Genomic DNA, 26,494 nt, shown 5'->3' on the forward strand with positions numbered 1-26,494 from the left:
CAGACTACAGTTTGCAACTGCACATGGGGAAAAAGATTGTACTTTTTGGAGAAATCTCCTCTGGTCTGAAGAAACTAAAATAAAACTGTTTGGCCATAATGACCATCGTTATGTTTGGAGGAAAAAGGGGGAGGCTTGCAAGCCAAAGAACACCATCCCAACCGTGAAGCACAGGGATGACAGCATCATGTGGTGGTGCTTTGCTGCAGGACGGACTGGTGTACTTCACAAAATAGATGGCATCATGAGAATGGAAAATTCTGCGGATATATTGAAGAAACATCTCAAGCCATCAGTCAGGAAGTTAAAGCTTCGTCGCAAATGGGTCTTCCAAATGGACAAAAAATAAAAGCTGAAATAAATAATTCTCTACTACATTCTTACTACATTCACATTCTTAAAATAAAGCGGTGATCCTTCTGACCTAAAACTGAATTTTTACTGGGTTTAAAAGTCAGGAATTGTGAAAAACTGAGTTTAAATGTAGTTGTACGTAAACTTCCAACTTCAACTGTACATATTTTTTTTTGTTTTATTAAATAATAATAAATAAATAAATAATAATGGCGGCACGTGTACAATACGAGGCTCAGCGGCTACCCAGATGTTGTGAATTAGCAGTAATTCACTTAATAGTTCTTAGTTTATTCACTCAGTACAGCCTGACGTACACTCTATATAGCCGACAAGAACTCCTGGATATTGGAACAACATGCATAAAGAGAGTTTTTGACATCTTACAACTTCCACTGGAGATCGCGAAGACGCCCCGGGAGACTGAAACATCGCAGAGAGGAGGTGTCCGGAGGCGGCGTTGAGATCGTAAACAAAGGCGAGGAAAGCAGAGTGGCCTACAGGCTAGGCAAATGCTAACCTCACATCGGCTTTCACAACCTAGCCTTTTCCTCGCTAACGTCCGGTCACTTGTGAACAAAATGGATGAAATACGACTAAGAATCATCTCACAAAAAAGGATTATGGACTGTAGCGTCATGATTTTCACGGAAATGTGGCTAAACAACAGCATACCCGACAACGCTATTGGCAAGAGGGGCGCAACGTCTTCAGGGCTGATCGTACGGCAGAGGACTCTGATAAGACCAGAGGAGGTGGCCTGTGCATTTATGTAAACAAAGCATTATGTACAGACAGTAACATAACCGGGAGTTACTGCTCAACCAATTTGGAGTACTTGATGATTAGGTGCAGGCCTTTCTACTTGCCTCGGGAGCTTACGTCCATTGTTGTTACTGCAGCCTATATACCTCCGGATGCTAATGCTAAACTAGCAATGAAAGAACTGCAGGTTACTATTAGCAAACAGCACATCCTGGTGGTGCTTTTATTGTTGCAGGGGATTTTACTCAAATCTGATTTTTTTCTCTCCAAAATTCCATGTCTCCTGCCCCACCAGAGGAGACAATACACTAGACCACGTGTATACAAACATTCCGGAGGCTTACAAAGCCAGTCTGATCACCTTTCACTGTTCCTACTCCCCAAGTATTTACCCCTCATTAAACACGTGAAACCATCAGTGAGGACAGTCAAAGTGTGGCCAGAGGGATCAGACTTATTACTACAGCACCAGTTTCAACATCAGACTGGAGATTGTTTGCCACTCAGGCCACCCTTGACTCCCATACGGACATTGAAACATATGCTTCTTCCGTTCTGGATTACAACATCGGCATCAACAATGTCACCACCCATAAACTAATAAAGACCTTCCCCAACCAGAAGCCTTGGATGAACAGAGAGGTCGGACTACTGCTAAAGGCACGCAAGGCTGCTTTCAGATCCGGCAATGCGGAAGCCTACAGCTCATCCAGGGCCAACCTGAAAAAGGGTATCAAGATGGCTAAACATGACCACAAAGTGCGGATTGAAGAGCACTTCAACAACAACTCCGACCCTCGATGCATGTGGTAGGGCATCCAAGCCATAACAGACTACCGGTCAAAAAACACTACCCCCACAGCCAGCGACGTCTCCATCGCCGTCGAGTTAAACAGGTTCTATGCTCACTTCGACAGGGCCAACAAAGATCCAGCCATCAAAAAACAAACAAGGGATTTGCCACCAAGTACTAAGTCATGTTTTGTAGAGGGGTCAAATACGTATTTCCCTCAATAAAATGCAAATCAATTTATAACATTTTTGACATGCGTTTTTCTGGATTTTTTTGTTGTTATTCTGTCTCTCACTATTCAAATAAACCTACCATTAAAATTATAGACGGATCATTTCTTTGTCAGTGGGAAAATGTACAAAATCAGCAGGGGATCAAATACTTTTTTCCTTCACTGTATGTGAGAATGCTGTTGATAGACTTTAGCTCAGCATTCAATACGGGCATTCCTTCTAGGCTGGTCACCAAACTCCATGACCTACGGATCAGCCCCTCTCTCTGTGACTGGACTTTGGACTTCCTAACCAACAGACCCCAGTCTGTCAGGTTTGACAACTTCACCTCCTCAACCCTGAACCTGAACACCGGTGTGCCACAGGTCTGCGTGCTGAGCCCCTTCCTGTACTCCCTCTTTACCTACGACTGCGTTCCTGTACACGGTTCCAACATCATTGTCAAGTTCGCAGACGACACCACGGTGGTAGGCCTGATCAGTGACAATGACGAGTCAGCCTACAGGGAGGAAGTCAAGCACCTGGCTGCATGGTGCGCTGACAACAACCTGGCCCTCAATGCAAAGAAAACCAAGGAGCTCATTGTGGATTACAGGAAGTCTAAAAGCTGCAGCCACACCCCAGATCTCATTGATGACACTGAGGTGGAGCGTGTGCCCAGCTTCAAATTCCAGGGTGTCTACATCTCTGAGGACCTCTCCTGGACCCACAATAGCTCAAACCTGGTCAAAAAGGCGCAGTAGCGCCTGTACTTTTGAGGAGGCTGAAGAAGGGCCCGCTGGTCTACCAAGATCCTGGTGAACTTTTACCGCTGCACGGTCAAGAGCATTCTGACTAACTGCGCCACAGTGTGGTTTGGCGGATGCTCCGTGTCCAACCGAAAGGTCCTGCAACAGATGGTGAAAACTGCCCAGCACATCACGGGTGCCCAGCTCCTTGCCATCGTAGATCTACAGCGCAAGCGGTGTCTGCATATGGCACGCGACTTCATCAGCGACCCTTCACATCGGTGGCGGTGTCAGAGGAAGGGCCTAAAAATTGTCAAAGACCCCAGCCACCCCAGTCATAGACTGTTCTCTCTACTACCGCATGGCAAGCGGTACCGGAGTACCAAGTCTAGGACAAAAAGGCTTCTCAACAGTTTTTACCCCCAAGCCATAAGACTCCTGAACAGGTAATCAAATGGCTACCCGGACTATTTGCATTGTGTTCCAACCCCTCTTTTACGCTGCTGCTACTCTCTGTTTATCATATATGCACAGTCACTTTAACTATACATTCATGTACATACTACCTCAATTGGGCCGAACAACCAGTGCTCCCGCACATTGGCTAACTGAGCTATCTGCATTGTGGACTGGACTCTGACATTGCTTTGCAAAATCTGATTTAGGACATTATTCAGTTTTATATGTACATATCTACCTCGGTAACCTCATTGCTGCTATCCCTGCATTTCAGTTGCATGCCTCCTTGCACTTTCAATTTGCCTTCATTGCACATTTGGACTTGCCATTTGCCTTTATTGCACATTTATACATCCCACTTAATAACATACATTGTACTTAATTGTTTCACTTGTACATATTTGCACTCTGTTATTTGCACTTCTGGTCAGATGCTAACTGCATTTCGTTGTACTGTACTTGTACTAGTTCAATGGCAATAAAGTTGAATCCAATCTAATCTAATACAGTTGAGAAGAACTATTGGATATCAGAGTCACCAGCACTAACAGCATTACAACCAGGAATACAAATTTCCAGAACCGGATCCTTTGTTCGCACCCCCCAGGGCAATTGAACGGATTCCAGAGGCCGACCCAAAACACCGCAGGCGGAGGAGAGATACTCGGAGTGGTCTTCTAGTCCGACTTAGGAGGCGCGCACACCACCCATCGCTTCCGAGGATATCACTCGCTAATGTCCAGTCTCTGGATAATAAAGTTGACGAGCTCAGGGCGAGGATTTCTTTCCAGAGAGACATCCGGGATTGTAACACACTCTGTTTCACGGAAACATGGCTCTCTCGGGATATACTGTCTGAGACAGTCCAGCCAGTTGGCTTCTCAGTTCATTGCGCAAACAGGAATAAATATCTCTCCAGGAAGAGGGGTGTATGTTTCATGATTAACGACTCATGGTGTGATAACATACAGGAACTCAAGTCCTTTTGTTCACCTAGAATACCTCACAATCAAATGCAGACCATATTATCTCCCCAAATAATTATCTTCGGTTATAGTCACAGCCGTGGATATCCCCCTCAAGCCGATACCACGACGGGTCTCAAAGAAGTTCACTGGACTTTATGCAAACAGGAAACCACATTTCCCGAGGACGCATTTATTGTAGCTGGGGATTTTAACAAAGCTAATTTGAGAAAAAGGCTGCCGAAGATCTATCAACACATTGACTGTAGTACTCGCGCAGCTAAAACTCTCGACCACTGCTACTCCAACTTCCGGGATGCCCACAAGGCCCTCCTTTCGGCAAATCTGACCATGACTCCATTTCTCCATCACTAACTCAGAGAGGCTGCTGCCTACATAGAGACTCATATCACTGGCCAGTTTAATAAATTAATCATTAGTAACTTTAAACAATGCCACTTTAAAAATGTTAACATATCATACATTACTCACCGTATATGTATATAATGTACCTTATACCATCTATTGCACCATGCTTGTTCCTCCCTTTAGATTTGTGTCTATTAGGTAGTTGTTTGGTTATTGTTAGATTACTTGTTAGATATTACTGCACTGTCAGAACTAGAAGCACAAGCATTTCGCTACACTCGCATTAACATCTGCTAACCATGTGTATGTGACCAATACAATTTGACTTGCTCCTCCCTTCCTATAGGCAGAAACTCAAACAGGAAGTACCCGAGCTAAGGACTATTCAACGCTATTCTCACCAATCAAAATCGACACTTCAAGATTGTTTTGATCACGCGGATAGGGATATATTCCGGGTAGCCTCCGATAATAACATTGACAAATTTACTGATACAGTGACTGAGTTAATCAGGAAGTGCATAGGAGATGTTGCACACACTATGACTATTAAAACCTACTCTAAACAGAAACCGTGGACGGATGGCAGCATTCACTCAAAACTGAAAGAGCAAACCACTGCATTTAACCATGGCAAGGTGACTGAGAATATGGCAGAATACAAACAGTGTAGCTATTCCATCCGCAAGGCAATCAAACAGGCAAAACGTCAGTAGAGACAAAGAGTCGCAATTCAACGGCTCAGACACAAGACGTATGTGGCAGGTTCTAAAGACAATCAGGGACTGCAAAAGAAAAACAAGCTACATCGCGGACACCGATGTCTTGCTTCCGGACAAGCTAAAGACCTTCTTTGCCCGCTTTGAGGATAACACAGTGCCACTGCCGCGGCCCGCTACAAAGGACATTGGGCTCTCCTTCTCCGTGGCCAACGTGAGTAAGACATTTAAGCGTGTTAACCCTCGCAAGGCTGCCGGCCCAGACGGCATCCCTAGCAGTGTCCTCAGAGCATGCGTATACCAAGCTGGCTGGTGTACTTCCGGACATATTCAATCTCTCCCTATCCCAATCTGCTGTCCCCACATGCTTCCAGATGGCCACAATTGTTCCTGTACCCAAGAAAGCTAAGGTAACTGAACTAAATGACTATCGCCCCCGTAGTACTCACTTCTGTCATCATGAAGTGCTTTGCGAGACTAGTCAAGGATCATATCACCTCTACCTTACCCGACACCCTAGACCCATTTCAATTTGCTTACCGCCCCAATAGATCCACAGATGATGCAATCGCCATTGCACTGCACACTGCCCTATCTCATCTGGACAAGATAAATACCTATGTAAGAATGCTGTTCATTGAATATAGCTCAGCAATCAACACCATAGTACCCTCCAAGCTCATCATTAAGCTGGAGAAACTGGGTCTCAACCCTGTCCTGGACTTCTTGACGGGATGCCCCCAGGTGGTAGGAAGGTAAGTACGAAACAACACCTCCACTTCACTGATCCTCAACACTAGGGCCACACAAGAGAGCATGCTCAGCCCCCTCCTGTACTCCCTGTTCACCCATGACTGCGTGGCCACGTACACCTCCAACTCAATCATCAAGTTTGCAGACGACATAACAGCAGTAGGCCTGAGTACCAACAATGACGAGACAGCCTACAGGGAGGAGGTGAGGGCCCTCGGAGTGTGGTGTCAGGAAAATAACCTCTCACTCAACATCAACAAAACAAAGGAGATGATCGTGGACTTCAAGAAACAGCAGAGGGGGTACCCCCCTATTCACATTGACAGGACCGCAGTGGAGAAGCTTCAAGTTCTTCGGCGTACACATCACTGACAAACTGAAATGGTCCGCCCACACAGACAGTGAAGGCGCAACAGTGCCTCTTCAACCTTAGGAGGCTAAGGAAATTTGGCTTGGACCCTAAAACCCTCACAAACCTTTACAGATGCACAATTGAGAGCCTCATGTCGGCTGTACCACTGCCTGGTACGGCAACTGCATCCCCCCGCAACCGCAGGGCTCTCCAGATGGTGGTGCGGTCTGTCCAACGCATCACTGGGGGCAAACTGCCCTCCAGGACACCTACAGCAACCGATGCCACAGGAAGGCCAAAATGATAATCAAGGACAATAATCATCCGAGTCACTGCCTGTTCACCCCACTATCATCCAGAAACAGCTTCTTTCTCAAGGCCATCAGACTGTTAAATAGCAATCACTAGCACATTACAGGTTGCTGCCTATATACATGGACTTAAAGTCACTGCCCACTTTAATAAATGAAACACTAGTCACTTTAATAATGTTTACATATTTTGCATTACTCATGTCATATGTACAGTGGGGCAAAAAAGTATTTAGTCAGCCACCAATTATGCAAGTTCTTCCACTTTCCATAGGTACACTTCAACTATGACAGACAGAATGAGAAAAAAAAATCCAGAAAATCACATTGTAGGATTTTGAATGAATTTATTTGCAAATTATGGTGGAAAATAAGTATTTGGTCAATAACAAAAGTTTATCTCAATACTTTGTTATATACCCTTTGTTGGCAATGACAGAGGTCAAACGTTTTCTGTAAGTCTTCACAAGGTTTTCACACACTGTTGCTGGTATTTTGGCCCATTCCTCCAATGCAGATCTCCTCTAGAGCAGTGATGTTTTGGGGCTGTTGCTGGGCAACACGGACTTTCAACTCCCTCCAAAGATTTTCTATGGGGTTGAGATCTGGAGACTGGCTAGGCCACTCCAGGACCTTGAAATGCTTCTTACGAAGCCACTCCTTCGTTGCCCGGGTGGTGTGCTTGGGATCATTGTCATACTGAAAGACCCAGCCATGTTCCATCTTCAATGCCCTTGCTGATGGAAGGAGGTTTTCACTCAAAATCTCACGATACATGGCCCCATTCATTCTTTCCTTTACATGGATCAGTCGTCCTGGTCCCTTTGCAGAAAAACAGCCCCAAAGCATGATGTTTCCACCCCCATGCTTCACAGTAGGTATGGTGTTCTTTGGATGCAACTCAGCATTCTTTGTCCTCCAAACACGAGTTGAGTTTTTACCAAAAAGTTATATTTTGGTTTCATCTGACCATATGACATTCTCCCAATCTTCTTCTGGATCATCCAAATGCTCTCTAGCAAACTTCAGACGGGCCTGGACATGTACTGGCTTAAGCAGGGGGACACGTCTGGCACTGCAGGATTTGAGTCCCTGGCAGCGTAGTGTGTTACTGATGGTAGGCTTTGTTACTTTGGTCCCAGCTCTCTCACTAGGTCCCCCCGTGTGGTTCTAGGATTTTTGCTCACCGTTCTTGTGATCATTTTGACCCCACGGGGTGAGATCTTGCGTGGAGCCCCAGATTGGGGGTGATTATCAGTGGTCTTGTATGTCTTCCATTTCCTAATAATTGCTCCTACAGTTGATTTCTTCAAACCAAGCTGCTTACCTTTTGCAGATGCAGTCTTCCCAGCCTGGTGCAGGTCTACAATTTTGTTTCTGGTGTCCTTTGACAGCTCTTTGGTCTTGGCCATAGTGGAGTTTGGATTGTGACTGTTTGAGGTTGTGGACAGGTGTCTTTTATACTGATAACAAGTTCAAACAGGTGCCATTAATACAGGTAAAGAGTGGAGGACAGAGGAGCCACTTAAAGAAGAAGTTACAGGTCTGTGAGAGCCAGAAATCTTGCTTGTTTGTAGGTGACCAAATACTTATTTTCCACCATAATTTGCAAATAAATTCATAAAAAAATCCTACAATGTGATTTTCTGGATTGTTTTTCCTCATTTTGTCTGTCATAGTTGAAGTGTACCTATGATGGAAATTACAGGCCTCTCTCATATTTTTAAGTGGCAGAACTTGCACAATTGGTGGCTGACTAAATACTTTTTTGCCCCACTGTATATACGGTATTCTATTATATTCAACTGCATCTAGTCTATGCCGCTCTGACATTGCACATCCATATATATATATATATATATATATATATATATATATATATATATATATATATGGTTAATTCCATTCCTTTACTGTCGGAGCTAGAAAGACAAGCTTTTCGCTACACCCGTAATAACATCTGCTAAACACGTGTACTGTACAGTGGTTCATCCTTTAAAAGTTGCAGCGTACTGCGGCGCAGCTTGCACGGTGCCGCAGAATTCTATGGCACGTTATTTAAGTGTGAACCACTGGTACCATTAATGCTAGTTAGTGCTAGATCGACCACCAGAGGGCATCTTTGAGAAGCATTTGATAGCCTTCGATAATGGCTGTACTAGAGAATGTAGGCATGCGGGAGACTGGGGTTCAATTCCCAGACGGGGAGGAAGGTGCAGGCTGTTCTTGTAAATAAGAAATGTTTCTTAACTGATTCCATATGTGTTATTTCACAGTTGTGATGTCTTCACTATTATTCTACAATGTAGAAAATAGTAAAATAAAGAAAAACCCTGGAATGAGTAGGTGTGTCCAAACTTTTGACTGGTACTTGCTAAATTAATTTGATTAATATTATGGTGTTTCTATTCTAAGAAAGAAAAAATTCTGGATTTCTGTTAGGATGGAACGGAAAATATGGCGCTGTACAATGTGACGGTCGAGAGTACAGTACTGGGATATTTAGCTAAAGAATACCTGTGTCATGCGGGAGACCGGGGTTCAATTCCCTGACGGGGAGGAAGGAGTAGGCTGTCCTTCTAAATAAAAATGTGTTCTTAACTGACTTGCCATTATTAGTTACATTGTTTTAGTTTGAACATGCAGACTGGCACTAAGAACAGAACAGTGGGAACATTTCCCTAGTTAGCGCCATTTTTTGTGCAATGCCCCTTAAAGTGTTGCCAGTGTGGTGGGATGAGGGTCCACCCCCCCTCCCTTCCACATGGGCTAGGGTGGTCTTCTGTGCACAAAACCAGGACCTTTTTGTGTTGAATTGTGTTGCGAAATCCATTATGTGAGCGGTGAGGCAGTCATAGCTTAGGCCTAGGCTACCAGCCATGCAGAGAGAAAGCTGAGCAGGGTGTCATGTAAAAATCGAAAAAAATAATATTTGCATGAAAATCTGTCGCCAATTCCATGGAAACCTAGCTACAAACACACACGCAGAACATTATGGTGACTGATAATGTAGGAAAACATGTACACACACACACACTCTCTCAATGAAGTTGTGCAAATGTGCCTCATTTAAGGCTGCTGTCAGTATGGTTCAGATGAATATAGGGGATGGGGGTGGCACAGCTCTGCATGTGTTCAGAGTTGGATGCAGTACCGTACCACATACACATTTTAGTTGCATACAAAGCCCTGCTGAAATTAAATCCACTAAGCCTTTTAAGGAACATCAACCCCAAATTTTTGTTCGGTGAAAAAATTGTCTACACAGATACACACACTGAAATCTGAGTGTGAGAAGTGGACAGCTAAATTCTAATGTTTTTTTTTAAAACCCCCTTTAACTCCCCAATTTCGTGATTATGATCTTGTCTTATTGCTGCAACTCCTCAACGGGCTCGGGAGAGACGAAGGTCGAGTCATGCGTCCTTCGAAACATGACCCACCAAGCCGCGCTTCTTAACACCTGCTCGCTTAACCCGGAAGCCAGCTGCACGAATATGCTGGAGGAAACACAGTTAAACTGATGGCCGATGACAGTTCAACTGATGACCAAACCCCAGGCTGTAGTGATGCTGCAATACAGCGATGCAGTACCTTAGACCACCGCGACACTCAGAAGGCCACACCAAGACTGATGCGGATCAAATTGACATCTGACTTCTCCCCAGGGTAGACTTTCCTGAAACTTGATAAAACTAACTGTAGGAAAAAGGCACTAATGGCCAACTACATCTGTTGAATGGTAGAGCATGGCGCTTGCAAAGCCAGGTTTGTGGGTTCGATTCCTACGTGGGACCAGTATGAAGAAGTTTGAAAAATGTAGGCACTCACTACTGTATGTCGCCCTTCTGAAGAGCACCTGCTAAATGACAAAAATGTAAAGATTTATTTAAAAAACTCTACGGGTCCTTACTCAAACTTTCGCTTAGACCAGAAGCTTAGAACTTTTGTCTAAAATGGCTAGCCGCTAGCTTTTCTCATAAGCAAACCTGGCACAATTAGCCACTTTGCTAAGTAGGATCAGCTAAGCACCTTGATTATATCCGGTAACAGAATAACGAATCAACCTATCAGAGATCTTACACTGGAGAGCCACCATCCAATTGCATTTGTTAAAACAGGCCAACTTGGCCACCAGAGGGAGATTCTAAAACCTCACTTCAAGGTTTACTTTGTTACCATTGGTCAGAGTTAGAAAATAAACGCATAAAGTGAGGGATTGTTGTATGGGGCCAATGAGTGTTGAATTTGGTCATCCATGTAATACCTACATGTTTCAAGCAGACCACCATAGTCCCTGTGCCCAAAGAAGCGAAGGTAACCTGCCTAAATGATTACCATTACCAATGCTACCATTATCAGTAGCACTGACGTAGGTAGCCATGAAGTGCTTTGAAAGGCTAGCCATGGCTCACATCAACAGCATCCTTCCGGATACCCTTGAGATTATTCTCATACCACCCCAACAGAGCCACAGATGATGCAATCGCACTTCACACTGCCCTTTCCCACCTGGACAAAAGGAACATCTATGTGAGAAGCTGTTCATTGACTACAGCTCAGCGTTCAACACCATAGTACCCACAAAGCTCATCAGTAAGCTAAGGACCCTGGGACTAAACATCTCCTTCTGCAACTGGATCCTGGACTTCCTGACAGGCTACCCCCAGGTGGTAAGGGTGAATCCAGGCCCTGCAGTGCCTAGCTCCACTCCTATTCCCCAGGCGCTCTCTTTTGACGACTTCTGTAACCATAATAGCCATTATTGGTTTCATGCATGTTAACATTAGAAGCCTCCTCCCTAAGTTTGTTCTATTCACTGCTTTAGCACACTCTGTCAACCCGGATGTTCTAGCTGTGTCTGAATCCTGGCTTAGGAAGACCACCAAAAATTCTGAAATTTTAATTCCAAACTACAACATTTTCAGACAAGATAGAACTGCCAAAGGGGGCGGTGTTGCAATCTACTGCAAAGATAGCCTGCAGAGTTCTGTCCTACTATCCAGGTCTGTACCCAAACAATTTTAACTTCTACTTATAAAAATCCACCTCTCTAAAAACAAGTCTCTCACCGTTGCTGCCTGCTATAGACCACCCTCTACCCCCAGCTGTGCTCTGGACACCATATGTGAACTGATTGCCCCCCATCTATCTTCAGAGCTCGTGCTGCTAGGCGACCTAAACTGGAACATGCTTAACACCCCAGCCATCCTACAATCTAAACTTGATGCCCTCAATCTCACACAAATTATCAATGAACCTACCAGGTACCTCCCCAAAGCCTTAAACACGGGCACCCTCATAGATATCATCCTAACCAACTTCCCCTCTAAATACACCTCTGCTGTCTTCAACCAAGATCTCAGCGATCACTGCCTCATTGCCTGCATCCGTAATGGGTCAGCGGTCAAACGACCTTCACTCATCACTGTAAAACACTCCCTGAAACACTTCAGCGAGCAGGCCTTTCTAATCGACCTGGCCGGGGTTTTTTTTTTTTTTTTTTTTTACCTTTATTTAACCAGGCAAGTCAGTTAAGAACAAATTCTTATTTTCAATGACGGCCTGGGAACAGTGGGTTAACTGCCTGTTCAGGGGCAGAACGACAGATTCGTACCTTGTCAGCTCGGGGATTTGAACTCGCAACCTTCCGGTTACTAGTCCAACGCTCTAACCACTAGGCTACCCTGCCGCCCCCGGTATCCTGCCGGTATCCTGGAAGGATATTGATCTCATCCCGTCAGTAGAGGATGCCTGGATATTTTTTTTAAATGCCTTCCTAACCATCTTAAATAAACATGCCCCATTCAATAAATTTAGAACCAGGAACAGATATAGCCCTTGGTTCTCCCCAGACCTGACTGCCCTTAACCAACACAAAAACATCCTATGGCGTTCTGCAGTAGCATCGAACAGCCCCCGTGATATGCAGCTGTTCAGGGAAGCTAGAAACCATTATACACAGGCAGTTAGAAAAGCCAAGGCTAGCTTTTTCAAGCAGAAATTTGCTTCCTGCAACACTAACTCAAAAAAGTTCTGGACACTGTAAAGTCCATGGAGAATAAGAACACCTCCTCCCAGCTGCCCACTGCACTGAAGATAGGAAACACTGTCACCACTGATAAATCCACCATAAGTGAGAATTTCAATAAGCATTTTTCTACGGCTGGCCATGCTTTCCACCTGGCTACTCCTACCTCGGTCAACAGCACTGCACCCCCAACAGCAACTCGCCCAAGCGTTCCCCATTTCTCCTTCTCCCAAATCCGTTCAGCTGATGTTCTGAAAGAGCTGCAAAATCTGGACCCCTACGAATCAGCCGGGCTAGACAATCTGGACCCTTTCTTTCTAAAATGATCTATCGAAATTGTTGCCACCCCTATTACTAGCCTGTTCAACCTCTCTTTCGTGTCATCTGAGATTCCCAAAGATTTGAAAGCAGCTGCGGTCATCCCCCTCTTCAAAGGGGTGGACACTCTTGACCCAAACTGCTACAGACCTATATCTATCCTACCATGCCTTTCTAAGGTCTTCGAAAGCCAAGTCAACAAACAGATTACCGACCATTTCGAATCTCACCATACCTTCTCTGCTATGCAATCTGGTTTCAGAGCTGGTCATGGGTGCACCTCAGCCACACTCAAGGTCCTAAACGATATCTTAACCGCCATCGATAAGAAACATTACTGTGCAGCCGTATTCATTGATCTGGCCAAGGCTTTCGACTCTGTCAATCACCACATCCTCATCGGCAGACTCGACAGCCTTGGTTTCTCAAATGATTGCCTCGCCTGGTTCACCAACTACTTCTCTGATAGAGTTCAGTGTGTCAAATCGGAGGGTCTGCTGTCCGGACCTCTGGCAGTCTCTATGGGGGTCTCACAGGGTTCAATTCTTGGACCGACTCTCTTCTCTGTATACATCAATGAGGTCGCTCTTGCTGCTGGTGAGTCTCTGATCCACCTCTACGCAGACGACACCATTCTGTATACTTCTGGCCCTTCTTTGGACACTGTGTTAACAACCCTCCAGGCAAGCTTCAATGCCATACAACTCTCCTTCCGTGGCCTCCAATTGCTCTTAAATACAAGTAAAACTAAATGCATGCTCTTCAACCGATCGCTACCTGCACCTGCCCGCCTGTCCAACATCACTACTCTGGACGGCTTTGACTTAGAATACGTGGACAACTACAAATACTTAGGTGTCTGGTTAGACTGTAAACTCTCCTTCCAGACCCATATCAAACATCTCCAATCCAAAGTTAAATCTAGAATTGGCTTCCTATTTCGAAACAAAGCATCCTTCACTCATGCTGCCAAACATACCCTTGTGAAACTGACCTTCCTACCAATCCTCGACTTTGGCGATGTCATTTACAAAATAGCCTCCAATACCCTACTCAACAAATTGGATGCAGCCTATCTGTTTTGTCACCAAAGCCCCATATACTACCCACCATTGCGACCTGTACGCTCTCGTTGGCTGGCCCTCGCTTCATACTCGTCGCCAAACCCACTGGCTCCATGTCATCTACAAGACCCTGTTAGGTAAAGTCCCCCCTTATCTCAGCTCGCTGGTCACTATAGCATCTCCCACCTGTAGCCTGTACCTGTTATTTATTTATTTTGCTCCTTTGCACCCCATTATTTTTATTTATACTTTGCACATTCTCCCATTGCAAATCTACCATTCCAGTGTTTTACTTGCTATATTGTATTTACTTTGCCACCATGGCCTTTTTTGCCTTTACCTCCCTTATCTCACCTCATTTGCTCACATAGTATATAGACTTGTTTATACTGTATTATTGACTGTATGTTTGTTTTACTCCATGTGTAACTCTGTGTCGTTGTATGTGTCGAACTGCTTTGCTTTATCTTGGCCAGGTCGCAATTGTAAATGAGAACTTGTTCTCAACTTGCCTACCTGGTTAAATAAAGGTGAAATAAATAAATAAAAAAGGGTAGGCAACAACACATTTCTCCCACGCTGATCTTCAACACTGGGACCCCTCAGTGGTGTGTACTTAGTCCACTCCTGTACTCCCTGTTCACCCACGACTGCGTGGCCAAACACGACTCCAACAGCCTCATTAAGTTGTGACCTGTATGCTCTCATCGGCTGGCCATCAATACATATTCGTTGTCAGACCCACTGGCTCCAGGTCATCTATAAGTATTTGCTAGGTAAAGCTCTGCCTTAGCTCACTGGTCACCCTAACAACACCCACCCGTAGCACACGCTCCAGCAGATATCTCTCTGGTCATCCCCAAAGCCAACACATACTTTGGCCGCCTTTCCTTCCAGTTCTCTGCTGCCAATGACTGGAACAAATTGCAAAAATCACTGAAGTTGGAGACATATCTCCCTCACTAACTTTAAGCATCAGCTATCTGAGCAGCTTACCGATCGCTGCAGCTGTACACAACCCATCTGTAAATAGCCCATCCAATCTACCTACCTCATCCCCATATTGTCATGATTTACTTTTTTGCTCTTTTGCACACCAGTATCTCTACTTGCACATCATCATCTGCACATCTATCACTCCAGTGTTAATTTGCTAAATTGTAATTACTTCGCTACTATGGACTATTTATTGCCTTACCTCCTCACACCATTTGCACACACTGTATATCGACTTTTTCTATTGTGTTATTGACTGTACGTTTGTTTATTCCATGTGTAACTCTGTGTTGTTGTTTTTGTCACACTGCTTTGCTTTATCTTGGCCAGGTCGCAGTTGTAAATGAGAACTTGTTCTCAACTGGCCTACCTGGTTAAATAAAGGTTAAATAAAATAAAATAAAAAAGTTTGCTGATGACACAACAGTGGCAGGCCTGATCACCGACAACGATGAGACAGCATATAAGGAAGAGGTCAGAGACCTGGCAGTGTTGTGCCAGGACAACAACCGCTCCCTCAATGTGAGCAAGACAAAGGAGCTGATCGTGGACTATAGGAAAAGCGGTCCAAACAGGCCCCCATTAACATTGACTGGGCTGTAATGGAGTGGGTTGAGAGTTTCAAGTTCCTTGGTGTCCACATCACCAACAAACTATCATGGTCCAAACACACCAAGACAGTCGTGAAGAGGGCACGACAACACCTTTTCCCCCTCAGGAGACTGAAAAGATTTGTCATGGTCCTCAGATCCTCAAAAAGTTATACAGCTGCACCATCGAGAGCATCTTGACCGGTTGCATCACCGCCTGGTATGGCAACTGCTCGGCATCTGACCATAAGACGCTACAGAGGGTAGTGCGTGCGGCCCAGTACATCACTGGGGCCAAGCTTCCTGCCATCCAGGATCAATATACTAGGCGGTGTCAGAGGAAAGACCAAATAATTGTCAGAGACGCCAGTTGCTTTCTCTGCTTCTACCCCCAAGCCATAAGACTGCTGAACAATTAATCAAATGGCCACTGGACTATTTACATTGACCCACCATTTGTTATGTACACTGCTGCTACTCGCTGTTTATTATCTATGCATAGTCACTTCACCCCTATGTACAAATTACCTCGCACATTGACTTGGTACCGGTACCCCCTGTATATAGCCTCGTATAGTTATTTTATTGTGATACTTTTAATTATTTTTTGCTTGAGTTTTTTGGGTAAATATTTTCTTAGCTTTTTCTTGAACTGCACTGTTGGTTAAGGGCTTGTAAGTAAGCATTTCATGGTAAGGTCTAGTTGTATTCGGCACACAAATAAAGTTTGATTTGATTTGAAAATAGTACAAATAAAGAAAAACCCTTGAATGAGTAGGTGTGTACAAACTTTTGCAGTTTTTATCTTGTTATGTCAGTCAATCAATTAGCCCATGTCAGATGACATTTTTTAGATTGGTAAATCTACAAGTCTAGCCAGCTATCTAAACTTGTAGTAACCATGGTTGAATTCCCGACCATTGGACCCCCATTGATTTTGTTAGTCACTCTCACTCAGAGATCATATTAAAAACCGCAAATAAAATCTCTGTCCTATGGCAAAATGTGTACAATTGCAGGAAATTAGCTGCAAAACAGTTTTGTTGTTATTGTTCTCCTAAATTTTCTCTGCGTCCAATGGCAAAATGTGTAGAATTGCAGCAAACTTGCCTTAAAATGCACAATTTTCTCTATGCCCCATGGCAAAATGTGTAGAATTGCAGCAAACTTGCCTTAAAATGCACAATTTTCTCTATGCCCCATGGCAAAATGTGTAGAATTGCAGGAAATTAACTCGCACATTTTTCCTCTGTGCTGTCAAGTGTGGGACCCCAAAAATGTTTTGCCCTAAATTCCCCTTTGGTCCCCCAAAAGCCTAGGGCGACCTCTGACTGCTATGTGTACATAGCCCACCAACTACCTCATCCCCATATTGTTATTTTGTTTTTTGCTACTTTGCACCCCAGTATCTCTACTTGCACATTCATCTTTCACTTCAGTGTTTAATTGTAAATGAGAACTTGTTCTCAAGTGTAGCAGTTTGGAAGTGGAAAAAGCATTAATCTGTGTCAAGTCAAGCGAGACAGCTGTCTTGGCAGATGCCTCAATAATTTCACAAGGAGGCCTACAATTACCTGCTATTGGTAATTTCCCTGCATCAGCTAACTCCAAATGACAAAAACCCAGCAGAGTGAACTGAGCAGAAGAATGCATTTCTCCAACAGTGGCAACATGGCAGGAGCTGACATGGGTGATAATTATGATGAACATCAGGAGTGTGTTGGTGTCAAGGTTTTGTAATTTTAACTTTGTCTGAAGAGCAGTCACTTACTCATAGCATCTGCCAGCGAAGATGTCGGAGACGGAGCTGAAAAAACAGAGAGGAGAACATACCATTTATAAACTTCTCAGAGCATCAGTCAGTCATCCCAGCAAGGCATCACCTCATTGGAACAGCAGTGCAGCAGCATCCGATAGCAATGCAGTACAAAAGTAACACACAGACAGAGAGAAAGAGAGAGCGAGACAGTCATTGGCACCAATACCAACAGGCTATGTATAGGACTATAACACTCCTGAATCTGTCACTGATGTCCATGGGCTTTCACTTCTCTTAGCTCAGCATGTATCACACATACAGCCTGCCACAGAGAAAACCTCTGTAAAACGTTGCTAAACAAGTCATGCCGCTGAAGGACATGGTGACTCGGTGCTCTGGGTCTGGGAAAGAAAGGGCCTAAGCTGTAGGATTTATACCAGTCAGGGTTCTTGGCTGACTGAACCTGGGGGATGATATGGGATTCAGAGATCAGCATGGGGCACACAAACAAGATAAAAGGTCAACCCAGCTTTCAGGAAATGTTGGACCGTAAGCAAACAAGAGGAAAGTTTAGACACAAAATATATTTTTCTGATCATTGCTTGACAACCATTTTCAGGTCTTGACATAGATTTTCAAGTAGATTTAAGTTAAAACTAACTTGGCCACTCAGGAACATTCACTGTCTTCTTGGTAAGCAACCCCAGTGTATATTTGGCATTGTGTTTTAGGTTATTGTCCTGCTGAAAAATGTATTTATCTCCCAGTGTCTGGTGGAAAGCAGACTGAAACAGTTTTTCCTCTAGGATTTTGCCTGTGCTTAGCTCCATTCCATTAATTTTTTATCCTGAAAAACTCGTAAGTCCTTAACCATTATAAGCATACCTTTAACATGATGCAGCCACCACCATGCTTGACAATATGGAGAGTGGTACTCAGTAACGTGCTGTATTGGGTTTTCACCAAACATAACACTTTGTATTCAGAACAAAAAGTGAATTGCTTTGCCACATTTTGCAGTATTACTTTAGTGCCTTGTCGCAAACAGGATGCATGTTATTCTGTATAGGCTTCCTTCTGTTCACTCTGTCAATTAGGTTACTATTGGGGAGTAACTACAATGTTGTTGATCCATCCACTAAACTCTAACTGTTTTAAGGTCACCATTGGCCTCAGAGAAATCCCTGAGCAGTTTCCTTCCTCTTTGGCAACTGAGTTAGTAAGCACTCCTAAATCTTTGTAGTGACTGGGTGTATTGATATACCATCCAAAGTGTAATTAATTATGCTCAAACGGATATTTAATGTCTACTTTTTTTTTTACCCATCTACCAACTGGTGCCCTACTTTCCAAGGTATTGGAAAACCTCCCTGGTCTTTGTGGTTGGATCTGTGGTTGAAATTCAGTGCTTGACTGAGGTACCTTGCAGATAATTGTATGTAAGAGGTACAGAGATGAGGTAGTCACTCAAAAAATCATGTTAAACACTATTATTACACACAGAGTGAGTCCATGCAACTTATTATGTGACTTGTTAAGCACATTTGTACTCCTGAACTTATTTAGGCTTTCCATAACAAAGGTGTTGAATACTTATTGACTGAAGACATTTAAGCTTTTCATTTTAAGGAGTCGCTAGAGCGCGATGGGACAAGGACATCTCTGGAGAGACCTGAAAATAGCAGTGCAGTGACGCTGTGAAGTGACGCTGTGCAGCGACGCTCCCCATCCAACCTAAAAGAAAATGCGCAGTTTCGTCACACAACACAATGCCACAGATGTCTCAAGTTTTGAGGGAACGTGCACTTGGCATGCTGACCGCAGGAATGTCCACCAGAGCTGTTGCCAGATAATTGAATGTTCATTTTCCTACCATAAGCCACATCCAATGTCATTTTAGAGAATTTGGCAGTACGTGCAATCGGCCTCATAACCGCAGACCACATGTAATCATACCAGCCCAGATCCTCCACTTCCAGCTACTTCATCTGTGGGATCGTCTGAGACCAGCCACCCGAATAGCTGATGAAACTGTGGGTTTGCATAATCGAAGAACTGACAAAAATGGTCAGAAACGGTCTCAGAGATGATCATCTGTGTGCTCGTCATCCTCGTCACACTATTCCTGGAAGCTGAAAATGTCCCAGTACTTTCACGGCCTGCATCCTCACCAGACATCTCACCTATTGAGCATGTTTGGGATGCTCTGGATTGACATGTACGACAGCTTGTTCCAGTTTCCACCAATATCCAGCTACTGATCAACTCTATGCAAAGGAGATGTGTCAAGCTGCATGAGGCAAATGGTGGTCACACCTGATACTGACTGGTTCTCTGATCCATGCCCCTACCTTTTTTTAATGTATATGTGACCAACATGTGCATATCTGTATTCCCAGTCACGTGAAATCCATAGATTAGGGTTGAATACATTTATTTAAGTTTACTTGGCATTATCTGAACACGACCAAGCAGCAATTCATCAGGTCTATGCAGAGTGCCTTAGGGCAGACTATTTGACCGGCTGCTGGTGTTGGTTTGTGTAGCTCATGACTATTTCTGATGGCAATTATCGCCAATTGAGCATCAGTCCCTCTCTGGAGAAGGCCAGTGGCCTTTTAGCTTTATTGGATGGTCTTACATCTGCTGATCAGACGTTACAGGGTGCAGTGCTGACTAGCCGCAGCGGCCCCCAGCTCAGACAGGGAATGTTTATTTTCTCTGCTTAAAAGACCAGCTACAGTCAACGGTAGTAAATAGCAAGAGGCTTGGGCAATATGGAGCCTAAACAGTTATATAAGGCAGCTGTTAGTCAAAGTGAAACACCACAGCTGCATAGAACAATTAAAGCAGCAGTATTAAAAGGGAAAATAATCACTGTAGAACATTTCTGTCACAATCCAATAAGATGTCCATTTTGTTGGTCTGCTTTACTCATTACTCTCCACAGACAACTCAACGTTTGCCACTTATGGCAAAGGGGAAGGTGTGTGGGCGCACATGCATGTCTCCAGCAATTGTGTGTGGAAAAGTCTAATTAAACGATACTAACTAAGTAAAGCTAGTTGTCAAGGCTAGGACAATACAATAAAGTAATGCAAATGCAATCTGTTCCAGGGTGTACCTAAGTGGATGTAGATGAGATTTCTTTATACTAAAAGATTGCACTGTTCATCTCTGAGGTGACTCCTATATACCGTACACTCTCCAGCTCAGACAGACGGAGACCAATGATAGATGAGATGGCTAAACTGGAAGGAGCAGGTCTTAGCCTACTGTTTAGACTTATTCAGTGTTGGGAAATCTCACTAGAACCCAGAGTTTTCCATTAGCACCGGCTAACGACTAATCAGCCGGTTACAGACTAATTTTCAGACGGATACCTTTTCCACTTCATAATAACTAAGTTACTTTTCATTTAAAAGCCCTCTCACACTAGAATGAACTATATGCATATTCTAGCAATTGATAGGACAGGTGCCTGTCAGTCACAAAGCGAGCGATAACAGGGAAAGACAGTCTGCTGTCTGGCTCGTCTCCTGGTACAATGTGCGCCGTGGTTGGTTGCAGTCACATTTCTTTAAAGAGAGATGCTCGTGAATTTTCACGTCCCATGTAATGTAAGTGGTAACGATGAGTTGAAATACATGACTTAATTATTGTTTTCTGGCACATACACTTATTTTGTTTTGCGTGTTTCACATAGCCAGCCACACAGAGACGTGGCGCATAGTAGGCTATTTACTATGCTTTGATTGACAACTGAACAGCAAGTGTTGACTAGTTGATAAAAGGGGTCAAACGGTCTGAATAAAGTCGATCTCCAATATCCCTTTTCCATTCATAAATCATGCAACGTGGTTATATGTCCATAGTATCGCATCGGGACAAATAAACCAAAGGATTTCATAAGTTTCCTTTCCTAGGATGTCGGGGCTTGCCATTAAAGTGAGTGACTTATTTGTCAGTGTAGCCGACCGAATCGCATCGGTGAGAGAGTCGTTCATTTGGCTCCCTCATTTGCTATGGCTACTTGAAGGCCTAGGCTTTTTGTCAATTATCTGCAGATAAATTATGAAAACATTTGATGAAGATGGTGAATCATCACTGCAGGAACAAAAGGCAATGGAAAGCCTCATTCTGGTCCAAATATGATAATCAGAGCCCTCACAGAATCCAGGCATTAAAATGGAATTCAACAACATAAGAAAAGGTAACAATGTATTAATTTGCCCAAGTTAATCATAAGACATGAACATAATGCATCAGTGATTTGTATTTCCTGCAACTTCTGAAGAGGCAACGAGAATGCCCCTATCTGTGTGTGCGTCACTTTGTGTAGCCATTAGCGATGATGCTAATGAAAACAGTCTTCGGGGAGATGGGAAGGCTTCCCCAAAAACCTTCTCAATTAACAAGAAAGTAGCCTACGCTTACTTGGCAGAATATCATGATTCTTTCTGTAATACCAGTGGGTATTTGTTTAGCAAACTCTGACATTACATGTGTGCTACAAAAACACCGCTAAACAATAGCCTCTTGCTAGGTGCACACTTGAATTGAAGAGTAACTACACCCAAATCTCTACATTTCTCTAGATTTTCCCAGACCTCAAAAGTGGTCTCCTGATGTGGTTTAAAGCTGCAAAATGTAACTTTTTGGGCGAACCGACCAAATCCATATAGAAATATGAGTTTTTGATTTGTCATTATCAAGCCTCACTGAGGCTAGGAAACATTGTCACCACCGATAAATCCGCTATAATTGAGAATTTCAATAAGCATTTCTCTACGGCTGGCCATGCTTTCCATATCATTACCCCTACCCCGGGTCAACTGCCCGGCACCCTCCACAGCAACCCGCCAAAGCACCCACCATTTCTCCTTTACCAAAATCCAGATAGCCGATGTTCTGAGAGCTGCAAAATCTGAACCCCTACAAATCAGCCGGGCTAGACAATCTGGACCCTCTCTTTCTAAAATGACCTGCCGAAATTGTTGCAACCCCTATTACTAGCCTGTTCAATCTCTCTTTCGTGTCGTCTGAGATTCCCAAAGATTGGAAAGCTGCCGCGGCCATCCCCCTCTTCAAAGTGGGTGACACTCTAGACACAAACTGCTACAGACCTATATCTATCCTACCCTGTCTTTCTAAGGTCTTCGAAAGCCAAGTTAACAAACAGATTACTGACCATTTTGAATCCCACCATACCTTCTCCGCTATGCAATCTGGTTTCAGAGCTGGTCATGGGTGCACCTCAGCCACGCTCAAGGTTCTAAATGACATCATAACCGCCAACGATAAGAGACATTACTGTGCAGCCGTATTCATCGACCTGGCCAGGGCTTTCGGCTCTGTCAATCACAACATTATTATTGGCAGACTCGACAGCCTTGGTTTCTCAAATGATTGCCTCGCCTGGTTAACCAACTACTTCTCTGATAGAGTTCAGTGTGTCAAATCGGAGGGCCTGTTGTCTGGACCTCTGACAGTCTCTATGGGTGTGCCACAGGGTTCAATTCTCGGGCCGACTCTCTTTTCTGTATACATCAATGATGTTGCTCTTGCTGCTGGTGATTCTCTGATCCACCTCTACGCAGACGACACCATTCTGTATACTTCTGGCCCCTCCTTGGACACTGTGTTAACTAACCTCCAGACGAGCTTCAATGCCATACAACTCTCCTTCCGTGGCCTCCAACTACTCTTAAACGCAAGTAAAACTAAATGCATGCTTTTCAATCAATCGCTGCCCGCACCTGCTCGCCCGTCCAGCATCACTACTCTGGACGGCTCTGACTTAGAATACGTGGACAACTACAAATACCTGGGTGTCTGGTTAGACTGTAAACTCTCCTTCCAGACTCACATTAAGCATCTCCAATCCAAAATGTAATCTAGAATCGGCTTCCTATATCGCAAAAAAGCATCCTTCACTCATGCTGCCAAACATACCCCCGTAAAACTGACCATCCTACCGATCCTCGACTTCGGTGATGTCATCCATAAAATAGTCTCCAACACTCTACCCATATACTACCCACCATTGCGACCTGTAAGCTCTCGTTGGTTGGCCCTCGCTTCATACTCGTCGCCAAACTCATTGGCTACAGGTTATCTACAAGTCTCTGCTAGGTAAAGCCCCGCCTTATCTCAGCTCACTGGTCACCATAGCAGCACCCACTCGTAGCACGCACTCCAGCAGGTATATCTCACTGGTCACCCCCAAAGCCAATTCCTCTTTGGTCGTCTTTCCTTCCAGTTTTCTGCTGCCCATGACTGGAACTAATTGCAAAAATCTCTGAAGCTGGAGACTCACATCTCCCTCACTAGCTTTAAGCACCAGCTGTCAGAGCATTTTACAGATCACTGCACCTGTACTTAGCCTATTTGTAAACAGCCCATCCATCTACCTACCTCATCCCCATACTGGTACTTATTTATTTTGCTCCTATGCACCCCAGTATCTCTACCTGCACATTCATCTTCTGCCGATCTACCATTCCAGTGTTTAATTGCTATATTGTAATTACTACGCCAACATGGCCTATTTATTTCCTTAACTTACCTCATTTGCACTCACTGTAGACTATAGACTTGTTGTTTTCTTTTGTTCTACTGTATTATTGACTCTATGTTTTGTTTATTCCATGTGTAACTCTGTGTTGTTGTATGTGTCGAATTGCTACGCTTTATCTTGGCCAGGTCGCAGTTGCAAATGAGAACTTGTTCTCAACTAGCCTACCTGGTTAAATAAAGGTGAGATAAAATAAATAAATCAAATTGAAAGCAAGTCTAACAAGTGGTAGATCTGTTCTATGTGCACTATTTCTATGCTTCCTGTTCTTAAGTTTTGTTTTTGCGTCTTTTACTTTCAGTTTTGTACACAAGCTTCAAACAGCTGAACATAAAATATTTTTGGTTGTGGAAAATATATTTCGGTTTAGATGGTACAATCATTCCTTACACTATACTTGCATGTTTTTCTCACATAAACTTAAATTAGGCAAACTATTCATATTTTTGCAACCAGGAAATGGCGAAGCGATTTCTGCATAGTGCACCCGTTGTAGACTTAGAACATCCAATTTTGTTGTAAAAGTGTGATTTTGAGAATGAAAATGGAAACTTGCCCATTTCTCACCACTCAGAACTTCAACCCGATTGAAAACACCCCTGTGACCCACATGGAAACAAATGTGTGGGGAACGTGCCGGGGGGAAAGTGACATTCAGCAGCAAACATATAAAAATGACAAATAATTTAAACTTTTGGAATAAAATAACCTCCAGCGCTATGACAGTCTGTGTGTGGAAGGGGTGAGCAATAGAGGATGTGATATGATTTTGTTCATGGTACGCATCCAAAATAGTTTGAGATCTTCCAAGGACACACCAACTGCAGACAGACAACCATATCCTATGGTCATCATATCAAGCAGATAGTTTGGGTCTGAATGAAATACAAAAGCCGGGATAATGTGAGGTCCACTGAGTACTTTGTCCAAAAACAGCAACTGAAAGGATGAGTCAAACTTGGCCTTGGAACAGAGGAACGGAGAGTGTGTGGCGCGAGGCATAATCAAATATGACCCCTTATCAAGCTTAAATCCACTGAGATCAGTGTCTTGGAGCCACGGAGGGCCTGAGAGGCAGGTAAGGACAACCCAACACAAGGAGCACATGTCTGGGGATTTAAGCAGGTCTTTTTGAAGCTGGTTCCAGTGTCATTGGAAAGATATTAATAATGAAAAGAACAGCATAAATGCTTTGAGACTAGGGGAAAATGAACAAAAAATAATGAACTAACAGAGAGGAACCTCTAGTGAACTACTGAGTGCTAATAAAGCACACTTTTTCAGGGGATTAACTCTGGCTTTGTAAAAACTACAAAGTCCCTCCGAGTCCATTAAATGAATGAGTGGTTATACTGGGATGGGAGGTGTTACCACATTTTGATTGCCTAATTCAAAGAAACCTAGCTAATTTGACATATACTGTATATTACGTGCATTTATTTTTTGCCTGCAGAACAGACGGAATTCTTCGGGCATGGTAATATTGCTCAATTGGTATCAAGGGACCTACTGTGTGCCAGTAAAACATTCCCCACACCATTACACCACCGCCACCAACCTGTACTGTTGACGCTAGGCAGGATGGGGCCATTGACTCATGCTGCTTATGCCATCAGCATGACACAACAGGAACCGGGATTCGTTGGACCAGGTGATGTTTTTCCACTCCTCAATTGTCCAGTGTTGGTGATCGTGTGCCCACTGGAGCTGCTTTGACTTGTTTTTAGCTGATAGGAGTGACACGTGTGGTCATCTGCTGCAATAGTCCATCCGTGACAAGGACCGACGATTTGTACATTACGAGATGCCGTTCTGCATCTGTTTATAGCCCGCCTGGTAGCTTGCACGAGCTGTTTTGTTGTTGCTTTGATGTTTTTTGTTTGTCGCACCATTCTCGGTAAACCCTAGAATGGCGTACGTGAAAAGCTCAGAATGTTGGCTGTTTCTGAGATACTGAAACCGGCGAGCCTGGCACGAACGATCAAAGTCGCTTAGGTCACTCGTTTTGCCCATTCTAATGTTCAATCAAACAGTAATGGAATGCATCGATGGCTATCTGCCTGCCTTATATAGCGAGCCACGGCCATCTGACTCACTGTCTGTAGGAGTGAACCATTTTCGTGAACTGGGTGGAGTACCTAATAAACTGGCCACTGAGTGTATTTCACTAAATTGTTGTTTGGTTTTATCTTCATACAGTGGTACATCCCTGAGAGAAATGTATCGGTAAAGTAAATCCTTATCTTACATTGTGTTGCCCATGCTGCTCCTAATTAGATTGAAGAGGCAGTCCTTGGCTTAATCTGGCTCTTGAACTCAGTCATTACTCTCTCAACACTGAAGCGGTTTTGTCTCCAT

At 43.9% G+C, this 26,494-nt stretch overlaps 1 protein-coding gene across 2 annotated transcripts in view; it reads right to left on the minus strand.

Annotated features, from left to right (window-relative positions):
• The window catches only part of LOC110528165 (E3 ubiquitin-protein ligase RAD18), a 119,235-nt gene that overhangs the window by 17,043 nt on the left and 75,698 nt on the right, over positions 1-26,494 (minus strand). Inside the window, exon 12 of one of the 2 annotated variants that reach the window (XM_021609992.3) lies at positions 17,572-17,607. The exons of the other annotated variant lie outside the window; for it this stretch is intronic. Coding sequence (XP_021465667.3) covers positions 17,572-17,607 — 36 coding nt within the window. The remainder of the gene's footprint in view (positions 1-17,571; positions 17,608-26,494) is intronic. 2 annotated transcript variants of the gene reach the window in all.

The sequence above is a fragment of the Oncorhynchus mykiss genome, chromosome 7 (genome assembly GCF_057628025.1).
Source record: "Oncorhynchus mykiss isolate SJ-2025 chromosome 7, ASM5762802v1, whole genome shotgun sequence".
NCBI lineage: Eukaryota > Metazoa > Chordata > Actinopteri > Salmoniformes > Salmonidae > Oncorhynchus > Oncorhynchus mykiss.